We start from the raw sequence: 13,270 nt of genomic DNA, 5'->3' as shown, positions 1-13,270 counted from the left end.
AAAAATTAAATATAAAATAATATTTTTTTTAACCTATTTAATATGTGGCTAAGTGACAAAGCTATATCGCTTAGCTAGCTATATATTTTCAATTTTTTAATTTGGCCTAGTGAACTATGTGCAGGAAATAATTACGTAATTAAGTAAGTAGAAACAATTTGTCAAAGAAAATCAGAGAAAGTAGTAAATGAGAAAGTGTGGATGAATGAATCAATTACTCCATATTTATAGCTAAAATCCCGATGACTCTTTTTTCTAACTCAACGACTCTATTTTGAGTTGGGCAGTTCCGAAAGAGCCGGTGAATCAGGGAATCAAATGGTTTCAGGTAGAGGTCCGGGGCGGTTCCATGGAACCGGTAGGGCGTTTTAACCGATTTAAGAGGGGAATAGCGAGTAAGGTGAGTCGATTTACGGTTTGGGTTCGGACAACATTTTGCGTGTTGGTCAAAACAAATTGACTTGCAGGCAGACCAGCTTGAAACCTATTACAAACAGTTCCGATTCGAGAAAATTCTTTAACAGACCGGGATCGTTTCAGTTCTAGATTTCTTGGTTACCAAGGTACCACTAGGCTTACTCAATAAGACATACAAATTATGGAGTGTATACAGCTCAATAACACACTGCGTTCAAGATTTCTAATAGAATTAAGGCGTATTGGATGAAGAAAACTAAACTACTAAATGTCTATAAATGAAGTCCAAAACATAGTTCAGTTCAATTGTGATGAGTTCAATTCAAATTTTCCATTTTCCCCATTCAATTATCACAAATTTCAACTACAGGCCACATGACAGAAACACCAATCTCCGATGAAATTTGACATCAGATAATGAGGGCTATACAAGATTACAAGCTAAATAACAATACCAGAGCCATAATCCCAAAAGATTAGGGTCTGCTAAATAAGATTACAAGCTATTGAGCAAATTTTAAATTATACCCACCAGATAACTTACGGTTCACATTTAAATAAACAACCAAAACAAGCTGAGTTTGAAATTACAATCTTGTAGAGCGCAAGGAAAGAAATACGATTATGTTCAATCCAATCGTCTCAACAAGTACTCAACTTGAACCTCCTTCGTTAAAGGCATAATCCAGTCCCCGTATAAATCAGCTATAACAACAGGATTTATTTTATACGCGGGCTTGGATTCCTCTTCAGCCGCATCAGGGTTGATAGGCACCTCAAGTCCAAATATTTTCGACTTCATTTCGACTCTTTTCTGAACTGCATTTTCTACCGCCTCATACGTCAACAAACTCATCAACTTTTCCTTGTCCTACAAAGTTGAGTACAGATATCAGTAACGAACGAACAAGCAAAAGTTACCCACACAAGAATTTGACATAAAATGTTCTTACTTGTGCTGCAATAGCAGCTTTATATACATCAGGTGAAGCTCGAAACTTTGCTTCGGCCACATACTTGCCGTAATGTATTCTTTTAGAGAGTGCCTATAGAAAAGTGTAATGTTATCACATTAGAATCATCAGAGCAAACCTATCACGGTAACGTCAAAACTCAATAAGATAACCAAAACCAGTAATCATCAGATCCACTGTCATTCTTAAAGGATTCCTAAAACTCCACACAGCTAAAATATCAGCAACAAAATTAAGCGAGCTAGTAACGATCGTATTAATGAATTTCAGAAGCTCACGATGTAAGAAGCCAAAAGTCTACCCAGGGTTAGCAGTACTTCATTCATCATAACACAAACGACCCATTTGGTAATCGGTACTAAACTACTGATTGGTGGGAATGGTAATGAAAAGTTAGTGTATTTTTAGTAGAAATATCTCTTGACAAATTTAATGGTGCATCCCTAAGTACTACAAAAATGCCCCTTCAAGCAGACGCGGTTCCAGAAACTAATTGTGCATCCCTAAGTACAGGGAAGGTAAAAAAAATACATCATGGCGATTGATACACGTAAGCATATTGTGCGAGTGTTGATACCTATTACTTAACGGTCAGAGTGCATTGAAGAATGCAAAAGTTCAGATGGTGCGAGTATTGATATACAGAGGAAGTACTAGCATATTACTTAATGTGGAGCTGAATCAATAGAGTTATCCTTTTGAGAAAGCTAGAAACTAGCCAAAGTATTGATACCTGTAAGCATATTGTGTCACAGACAGCAGAAGATCCGCAGTTGCCATCGTTTCCTTCCTTGACAAGTCTCGGCAGAAGGTCTTTGAAGTACATATCCCAAATTTGTTTGTTTATATTGATTGAATAAGCATAAGGATGGAGAACCTGCAATTAAATTAGCAACTATTTTACGAGATTTACAGCAAATGAAAAAGTAACTCATAATTATAGGAAAGGATGAGAGGGTTTTATGTTATGATGCTAGGAAATTGTGAAACAGGCTCGAATGAAAATGACATCATCCAACGGAATAAGTTTTGGAAAATCGGAGATGAGGTTTAGTGTTGAACATTTAGAGTATATAGACCTAGATTTGTATATACTACATACTTAGTATAGTAGTGGGACTAAATAAATATATTATAAGTCCAAATTAATGCCTCAAAGAATTTGATGAATCATTACTTTGATTCATAAGTTTTGTTTGGTGAAACATTACTTTGTTTCATAAGCTTTGCTTGGTGAAACATTACTTTGTTTCATAAGCCTTGCTTGGTGGAACATTACATTGTTTCATAAGCTTTGCTTGGTGAAAAAGCTTTGTTTGGTGAAACACTTGTTTCAAAAGAAGGTATTGTTTGATGCATAGCTCTATAAATAGAGGTTGCATGCCAAGGGACATTCCATCCCAATTTCATATGATTTATGATTTCTCTTTTAAAAATACTCTTATTCTTGTTCTTCCTTTTATGAGATAATATTGAGAGAGTAATTAACTCTTAATATCATCAAAGTTCATAATTCACTACAACACTTGTATTTACTATTGCAATTTCCTTGTGCTAGGATTTTGTTGTGTAGATTGTATCTCATTGTGAATTTCATTTATCATCCCAAGCACCTTTGTGGGAGAAATATCACAATAGGAAAGTGCATGAACGCCTTCTACTCATATCAAGTTTCCGAGCGACTTCTCTGATTGTCGCAACCTTATCTTCATGGTGTCCATTTGGTGATTTACAAAGCAAGGAGTTCCATTGCCATCCACACAAGGGAAATACAAATCGGTTTGTTTATTTGTGTTTGCATTATATTTCCAATATTTAGAAGATAAGGAAAAATGCTGAGACTAACATTGTGTTTGAATAGAGAGAAATGGAGGGAAAGGAAAGAGAGATTTGGAAGGATGGACGGTCCCTTGTTTGGCTAACAAATAGGGAGGGAGGAATTTGGAAGGGAGGGATTACAAATTTCATTAAGAATACAATCTCTACTAAAGTGGAAAGATTTGGAGGGAAAACACTCATTTTGCTTCCTTTTCCCTTCTAAACAAATAAGGTGCACTCTCCCTTCTTATCCCTCCCCTTTCTTTCCTTCCTTCCGTTCCCCTTTCTTTCTCTTCTTTTATTTCTCTCATAATTTGTTATCCAAACATAGTGTAATAGATCAGGAAAGCAGGAATTGGGTGGTTGATCAAAAGAGGGAATCGAAGTCAAAGTGTCTTGGAGGGAAGCAACATGCTCTATGTCACTCACTTCACTCAAGCAGAGCATTTGGTTACCATGGCTAGGTTATAGGTGGTAAAAAATTTAGGTAACCCCATCAAAGCATTCAAAAAATCCATGAAAACTAGTCACTCCTTAGAGTATTCGAGCAGCGCCAAGAAGGATCTGATTAATCTAGTTCTTGACATCAGATTAATTGCAAATATTTTTATTTCCTTCTGTAGTTTGATGTAATAGATCTTATGTTAAGTAGGCTCGCCACTTGGTAACTACAGCCAAATGAGAATCACAAAGATAAAATTTGATGTATCTAAATGAGTTAGATAGGCTTACATTTGAAGTATCATCTCCAATAATTTATATATACTATATTTTCAAAGCACAGACTTAAAAAATCACGAACTTAAAGACAATGATTACTTAACTTAGTTATCCTTCCCCCACCATACATTCATTTGTATTTCATCCAGTATGATTCATTAAAACAAGCTTACATCAAAGCTTCATTCTACTAAATTCAGGGTATGTGGAGTTCACCATCAACGTTCCAACGAGATTCAGGAAGTGATTGCAGAATAAACTAAATATGGGTAACATGTTTGGGCCTCTGCCGTGAGACAGATATTTTCTCTTCTCGCCAGTAATATCTTTGTCTTGCGTCTCGTAAGTCTCACAACAACACCAACTAAAAACTAAAACCAATAAGCTTGATGGATTCTTAAATTAAATTTGTAAATCTGTCTTGCTTTCTCAATATGAACTGTTGTACATTTGTTTAAGAAAAACTAGCTCAAACAATTAAAGTTCAATTCATTCCTGGTTTTTGATTGCCCCATTTAACGACCTAGAGAAATAAGAATACGTAAGGCAACAATACAAGCTATGTCCTACGAAATGAATGTTTGAATATGCATTCTAACTCAAAAAAACACACCTCTTCTACATGGAAATGCAATATACATCCTCAAAAAAAGGATGACATGCAAAAATATTGCCAAATAAGCGACTAAATTTTAATTTGTGAAATCCTGGATAAATGGGTAAAGGAACGCAACACGCTTGTTTCGTTGTCTCTAGAAACAAATTGCTAACAAGATTGGGAAAAAAGAAGGAGGGTCAATACTCAATATACACTTGATTACCTGAGGATACTGCATGGGTGGAAGTAGTGTTTCAGGTAAATCATCCGGAAAAAAAGGATGTTCATCAGGGCTCGCATATCGTCCAACCTAAAATGCAAGAGAAACAGTCAAAACGGCAATCACACTTCAATACGTTGAGATACTCGGTACATATGATACCTGAGCATGGAGCTTTTCAGTTTCCTTGAGCATATATTTGACCAAAGAACCGTGAAAGCCAGGTAAAGGGAATGCATCAGGGTCATACGTCTCTGCATTATAACAAAACTGTGATCTCTCTAGAAGGCTGAATATTATACTGTCTTCTTGCCGAATCAAGGATTGTCGAATGCCATCCAGAGTCAAGCTTTCACTCTCATCAATTCTTGTCTTGGATTGCAGACTGCATGAAAAAATTAAATGTTAAGTCGTATCAATTATCAAATTCCACATTGACCTCAATTGTAAATGAAAACATTAAAATCAAGCCAGTAAATTAACTTGCATGCCATATTATTTTTATCCGTTAACATCAAATCTATAGACTTAAACATGGGCTCATTTATAATCCGCTCAGTAATGCAACACCTCATAGGTCCATACTCCACAGTTATGAATCTATATCCTAAAAGAAAATTCTAAAAAAGACCCGCAAAGTAATAAAATCACACATGCACTATGAAGTCAAATGAGCAAAAATTGACTTGTGGAAAGCTAAAGCCTCAAATCTCAAAAATAGTTATAGAAAAACATAGAACCCTAATTGTTTTTAGTTATCACTATTGAAAGTACTTAGTATTAGACTATTGTTTCCATCATACATACATATTAGGGCAAGGAATGCCAGTGATACACAAATACCAGGAATTCTAGCAAAATGGTACAAGAAAATCCCATTCTCTCAAAGGAAAGAAAATGTCATTCTTATTTGGAACATAGAAAGCCTAAACTTTTGTTGAGAATAGAATGAATCCTCTTTTTTCCAGCATCAAAACAGTAATCAAAGTTTTCCATTAAAAAGAAACACCCCAACATTTCCAACCAAAAACATCAATCTTCAATCAAACACAAGTGATGTCAACAATCAACTTAATTGAATTTGAACTAGAGCCAGAGATGGAAACCAAAATTTAACCAAAAAATTAGCAAATATTTCAAAAAATTATGCAGCCTATGAAATCACAAAAATAAAGTTCTAATAATAGAGCACATCGACCAATAAAATAATTTACCAAATCACTTACTCAAAAACAAAAGAGGAAAATGAAAAAAAAAAAAAAAAAAAAAAGCAGATGATTTTATACCCAGAAGAAGCTGTCGGAACCTTTAGGGACTGAAAACCCTTCATTGAGGAGCTTCCTTTGTGAAAACTGAAGCCGGAGTGGTTCCAGATTTCATGCGAAAGGAAATTGAAGGATCTCCATGATTTTTTGGTGTCAGTCCGAGAATGGGTTTGAGGAGAAAGAGTCAACAATTTAGCCTCCATTGACATTGGCAGGCAAGAAAAAAAGTCCAGATCGAAGTTAAGTAGAAATACGAAAGAAAGAAGGATAATTTAGAGGAAAACGATCATGAATACTCCAAAGGGTGAAGAGTTTCAGCAAGGTTTCAACTTGCAAGAACTTCTATATATACAAGAAGTCAGGGAAGACATTAGAGAAAGCGCCAAAACAATTGCAGAAAGAGAAAAAACACAATCTTCAGAGCAAATATTGCTTGAAAACGGGCTATGTGGAAGAGTTAGGTAAAGCAATGCCAAGAAAGAGCAACAAAGTGGAGGTCATGCACACTAATCCTATGTTCCTAACTCAATTCCCTTCATCATTAATGTGCTTGAATTAGCTATGTAGATCATCGTAGAAAGTGACGTGACACGCTAATCGTAACCGCTTATTCTAATAATCACTCTGCAATTGTTTCACAACTGAACCTGAAACGTGAGCAATTAAAGTGTCAAGTATGTCTTCAAGTGTGAAATACAACAATGATTCTGTGCATTTACTTTGAAAATTGAGTCTACTGAAACAATTCACTTCCTATAAGAAAATTATGACATAGTTACAAAGTATTAAATGCATTTCAGCCATATATGTAATGAGTTACAAGTTTATAACCATTTGAAATTTGAATGATGACCTGATTTATGTAATGCTATGTTTGGGAACAATTATTTTATTTGGAAGTCTAGAATTGGTTTAAATTTAGTGTTTAACAAATCAAAAAGAATAAATTTGGATTTGAGCCAATTCTACTAGTGTTTTTGAAAGTAACTAAAGTTGAGAATTTGAGAATGACTTCGCAAACCTTGTCATTCTTAAATTCTTCATTTATGATTTTATAAATTAAAATCTACAATTTAAAATGAATATGTTAAGTTTAACTAGACTTATTGTCAATGTCATCATATAATCGGGAAAACAAGAGATGCACACACCTCACAAGCCAAGGAGATATCATTTCAAAACCATATCGCATTCGGAGGATTACCCACCAAGCATTATACGCAAGTCCACAACCTACTATTTCAGTGATGTGGGCTCTCTCTCACATGTGAAGTATTTCCAACACTTCCCCTCACATGTGAGCCACACCATATCCAAGAACCACCTTCAGCTCTAATACCATGTTTGGTCGTGACAATTCGTCACATAATCACCCTGTGGGCCCACTCGTGTGGACAAACCCACGGATAATGAGTGTTGACTTGCATACACACTTGATGAGGTTCACTCTTTCTCAAAACCATAAGAAATTAGGAGGATTACCCACCAAACATTATGCAAGTCCATAACCTATAATTTTAGTAGTGTGGGATCTTTCACACATATGAAGTATTTCCAACAAAATACTTGCTCCCAAATACAACCTAATGAAATTTGGAATTTGAAATTTGAATGATGTCCAAATATATGTTATGAATTTCTTCTATTATATAATTTCTCTATCTTGTAAGTTTTAATAATTGCCAAATAGTAATGGCATGCAGATTCAAAAGTGAAGTTTATGTGCCTAGTACCTATCAGACTATGCAAATAAGTGAGGAGATGCTCCCGACTTCAATCCAAACATTATAAGTAACACAAACAAGAAAGAAAGTACACCAAGAAAAAAACTACCAATGGAGAAAATTTTGCAACTATTCATAAATTTCTCCAAATGGAATATGTTGCTCTTAATAGAAGATGTACTTCCTTTTGAGATGTTTGAGAAGATACATTCTAAATTTCAATAAACTACCATAGGAAGTACAATAAAAATAGCTCACTAGTTGGCTGAAGGCAATGTGAGACATTTTCATACAATGCTTGTCAACAGCTCCTATACTTTCCAAAATTAAATATGAGATATTAAATATTGTAACATAGAAGTTTTGACTTTTGCTAGTGATAACAAAAATAATGTTTCTCTAAATGGTAGCAACAAGGCTATATTATTGTCTACACCATAACAAATTTCATTTAAAATGACATATTTCGTATTTTCGTTAAGATTCCGTTATTTTTTTAAATATTTTCTTTCTAGTTTATTTATTAGCAATAAAAAATACAATTTACCCTAAAATATCATTCTCTAACATTTCTCCATTCTTAAAACAATCAAAGCTTCACCATTCTTCATCCTTTCAATATTCTTCCTTCAAAATTGAATCAAAACTTCATCCCTTCTTCATCCACAAGAGTAATGCTTCTCTAAATTCTATTAAAACTATTCATCACAATCGCAATTCAATACAACCCAAGCTCGACAAACTCCCGGAACACAAACTCACGAACACAATTGCAATTCCGATTTACAAACGCAATGAATTGTCCGGTGTCAAATAAAACAAGTTCAAAAAATTCTAGAAAACCAAGCACACTCAATGCACTATCCTCAATTTATTGGAAAGCACTACACTATGGACACTATCAAAAACGTCTCCTACAATACATATTCAATGAACATAATTGCAACTCAAAAGAATTAAGTCCACAGATATACCTCTTTTAGAAATGGCTTTTTCTCTCTCTACAACTAAGGAAAACTAATTGAAAAGGGAAAGCTATAGACAGCTCTACACACCTTCATGGACCATCTCACAACCTGACACCATAGCACCAAGGCTCTAGTAGAGGACACAACTGAAGAATCCAACAAATATCAAGCTGAGGGCAAGGAGAATAGAAGATTTGGATGACCATCCTAAGCTAGTTCACTCCCTATGTCGACCACTCCCTAAGTTTATAGCAATGCCTCCCCATGAATGCTAAAAGCATGCTATTAAATTTTATCGTCTTATGGAGCGACAAAACATGGTAGATTGACAAAGTAAGGAAGGATGGACCATCACACTCCATGGATGCAAAAGCTTTTGTCGCTTATTTCAAAAGCTAAAATATTTATCAAATATAACTCTTTTCTTTCCTTTTAATTAAGAGAATTTTAGGTATTTAATCAAATCAAAATAAAAGAAAAAAGAAAAAAGATATAACTAAATATTTAACTTTTTATTACATTTAACCATAAATTCTTACGGTGTAGACAAAAACATAACCTCAAAGCTATCATGTGAAGAAACTTTTTTGCTATCACTGGCTTTCTCAATGTTACAATATATACTATCCAACAAATTATTTAGCAAATCAACTAAGTATGGATATACCCATAATTGCTTTCAGAATAAAAAATTAACATAATTTCACAACTAAAGTTTTAAAACAGTAGAGTATGAGGATTCACAAGCTAAAACTTTATGAAAGGAATATGCACTTGGAACTTCCCTTTATATTCATTTAGAGTCATAATGAATACTTAAGTGCTCCACTTGATCAAACAACCATGAACCATATCCCTCAGAGCTTATTTGGAAGGAATTACACAAAGGCAAGGAAGGCACATAATATGAGGTGATCAAGGAAAAAATAAAAATCGCTAGCATGTCCCGGTCGCAGATTCACGACTATCAGAAAATAAGAAGCACTTCAGACAGGGCGATGCGCATACAAATGAATTATTGCATGAGTTCATCGGTTCACTTATTCCAGCACAGTTGCACCGGATCCCATCAATACTCCACGTGGAAGCGTGCTTGGCATGGATGTTCTCTAGATTTCCAAGTGCTAAGCGGATTCAAAACACATTTCATTACTTTTTTTTCGAGTTCGTCAGGATTTTATTTCCAATGACGTCTTTTGGTGAATTGGACAATATTGGGACAACAAAAAAAATGCTTTTCCAACAAATGAGAATGTCCGGGAATTAATGGATTTTAAGAGAAAACTCACAACGCTTTCTTACCCTCCTTTTCCTTCTCATGGTCTTCTCTATTCCCTTGTTTCTTCTCACAGTGCAAAAAATACGGTAATAGACACCATAGTGTAATAATACGACAATGGTCGCGATCGCGATAACGAAATGGTGGTCCATTAACAAGAGTGATCCGATTATTATAATTCATAACGCCCAAGTATCGGTGACGGTGGCATGCTTGTGATTTCTTGGGAAATACATTTGATACGTAAAATTTTTACAAGAGCCGTTAGTGAAGAATTGAATACTTCATTTTGATGAGTGTCAAGTATGATTAAAGGCAAGATATATAAATAAAATAGGATTATGAACTCAAAGCTGAAAACTTGGGCGAGTGTAGTGGTTTGATTGAAAATTGAGTTTATATATGGAAATTGAATTGTGTAGATTTATAATGATTGAAATTGACATATTTGATGCTCCTTGGTTAAGTTGTATAACATAAAATGCTTCAAATAGTACCCATTAACTTAATTAAGGTATTATGACCAAAAAAAGTGCTTCCAATACTTGTAAAATGCTTGGTTTAAAAACTTGCCTCAAATGTTTTAGTGTCCCTCTCATGATTTTACTAGCTCTCAATCCAAGATATAATACGCTAGGCTTGGGTTTAACATAGATATCACTAAAGCCATTCCAAGGTTATCCATGTTGAACCGTTGAAGGCCCCAAAAGACAATAAACTAGCAAAAGGTCATAAGAATGGGTTCCAAAATTTTACATGAAATGTCAAGCGGTGGGAACCCCATCCTGAGCTATCCCCAAGGTGACAAAAAATGAGCTTAAACGCAAGCAAATACAGTGATCACACCTAGTCCTAATAATATGCGAGCTACTTTAAATCTAAATGGAATGATAACATTTACCAATGATGGATATGAATTACCCATCACTTGTCAATTTAACTGGACGGCCATATCAATACCTACGAGGTGGGGGCGCGATAAAAAGGACCAGAGAAGCTAATGCCTAGGAGATAGATCTATCAATTTAACAATTATGAATGTTTGTAGATTGTAAAGCTCTTAACTTGAAAATAGTTTAGGAACAACATAGAACCCTAACTTTTTGAGAAACTATTAATTATACTTGTAATACAATAATGTTTCCACTTTCCACCAATCAAACCTATGTGATAGGTTTGGAAGCACTCATCTACCCCATTCATGTCCTTTTCTCTCAGGAATGCTACAAAATAATTTTAAAAAATGTCAATTTCCTTATAAAAATGGAACTACCATTCTTCAAAAGCGGTAATTTTGTATCAAAAATACACTTTTTTCTCAAAGAAAACAAAATATCTTTTTTTCAACCAAAGAATGCCTGAATTATATACTGAAGAGTAGAATTAATCCATTTTCAGCATCAATGGAATAATTCACAACTGCAAAACATAAACACCAGCAATTTCAACAATCCACTCGATTAAATCAAAAAAAAGGCTAAAGCAAAAGACAAACAACCCAAAAAATTCCAATAATAAATCAGCCAAAACAATGCCCGACATCAAATGATAACGAGAAATCAATAATAGAACAAACCAAGGAATGTAATACAATAATCTATCAAATCAGTCAATCATACAAAGGAAAAGATGGTAATATAGTAATATACCCAGAAGCAGTTGCAGAAACATGAAGCGATTGAAACCCCCTAATTGAATAGGTACCCTTGGAAAAGCTAAAGCTACTATTTTTCCCAATTTGGTGAGGAGGGAAATTGAAGGTTCTCCATGATTTTGTTGGGTTGGTATCAACATGAACATTCCGGGAAGGAGTTAAAAGTTTAGCCTCCATTGAAGGGCTGGGGCAGAAATGAAGTCCAGTTACTTCCAACTTCCAACTTCCAACTCAAGTAGAAATCGAATCCAACCGAGACCAAACCCGATTTCAAAGTCAAATAGAAATTAAGAACGGGTGAAGAAAGTGAGTGAACAAACAAGTAGAAAAGTTGAGTGTATTTTATAGAAGCAGGCCAGCAGGGGGAGATGTTCGAGAAAGTGACTGAACAAGTGGAAAAAGGAGAATAACAAATTTAGAGGCGGAGATCTTACGTAACATTAGAGTTAGGTGAAGGAGTTAGGTGTGGTTTGAATAAGGAATGACACTGGGTGGGATCTGGGTCGAATTTAATCGGATTTAAACTCATATTTGAGTTAATCGGCTAGTATCTTAAGTCCAGCACATTAAAATTAAATGTTAATACCTATTTACTATTAGATTTTTAATGTCTACTTATATTATCTTTAATGTTTACTTACCAGATCCTTAATGTCTACTTTCAATATCTCAAATGTCTATTTATATTATTTTTATTGCTTACTTACAATATTTTAAAAAAATATATAATGACTTGGTCCAATTAGAGATGGTCTCTCACTTTGTGTTATTAATTTTTGGTGGTTTTATATTCGGATTCAGATTCTTACGATTTAAAAAATTTAGACTCGAACTCAGACCTATCAAGTTTGTCTGGATTCTATTTGTGAAAATGAGTCTTGATTTAATCATCCATAATTGATTTTGTCACAAATTCTTGTATGAGACGGTCTAGCACAATAATGAAAACTTGTAGCTTATAGACTTCTTGTTCTGAGGTTGTCTCACCGTGAGATGGTCTCATGCAAGACGGGCTATTTTTTTATTTTAAAAGTTTCATTGGTACTGGGATAGGTAGTCTTGTATACAAGCCTAAATTGAATCCTTTAGAACAATTTAAATTAATTTTGGGTTGTATAATAGGACAGGACAAGCTGATCTAGGTCATAAATGAATTCGTATAGATAATTAGGGTCGAGTATGGGTTTGAAGACCGTAGACTCATACTCATATTTTTGTTGGAGACAAAACCAGGCTCGGATCCGTTGAGTTTCAAAAAAATAGACACAAACTCTAAAAATAGGATCGGGCCTAGGTCATGTCAAATAAGATTTTGGACCCTTGATCATCCCTAATATGAATAAAGGGTTTTAATATACATAGCCCTTATGGCTAAGCATAAAAATCAACGCATTTTCTTAATTAACGTGTTTTTATATATTTAAAAGAATCTAATTACATCTTTGTAAAATATTCTCATATAAAGACAATTTTAATATGTTAATACAATACTATTTATAAACTGAATTTTTATATAATTTTTTTGAATTAGAGTTTTCATATACATAAAATCAATCTTTACTAATAACTTTGCAGAAAAAGGAAAATTTGATAGCATTGAATATTCTTTTTTCTTTTTTTTTAATCTTTCATT

The 13,270-nt window shown here is 34.2% G+C and overlaps 1 protein-coding gene across 1 annotated transcript; it reads right to left on the bottom strand.

Annotated features, from left to right (window-relative positions):
- Positions 1-696: 696 nt before the first annotated feature.
- Positions 697-12,117, bottom strand: LOC130801887 (chorismate mutase 1, chloroplastic-like). Its single transcript, XM_057665824.1, has 6 exons — positions 11,633-12,117; positions 4,910-5,132; positions 4,751-4,837; positions 2,125-2,268; positions 1,371-1,463; positions 697-1,288 (listed from the first exon to the last, which is right to left on the bottom strand). The coding sequence occupies exons 1-6, from the start codon at positions 11,812-11,814 to the stop codon at positions 1,046-1,048; spliced, it is 972 nt and encodes a 323-aa protein (XP_057521807.1). The 5' UTR covers positions 11,815-12,117; the 3' UTR covers positions 697-1,045.
- Between the last annotated feature and the right edge of the window lie 1,153 nt (positions 12,118-13,270).

Source organism: Amaranthus tricolor, chromosome 15 (genome assembly GCF_026212465.1).
Source record: "Amaranthus tricolor cultivar Red isolate AtriRed21 chromosome 15, ASM2621246v1, whole genome shotgun sequence".
Taxonomy (NCBI): Eukaryota; Viridiplantae; Streptophyta; class Magnoliopsida; order Caryophyllales; family Amaranthaceae; genus Amaranthus; species Amaranthus tricolor.
Note: the sequence above shows the minus strand (reverse complement) of the source record. Positions and strands in the feature narration are given on the sequence as shown.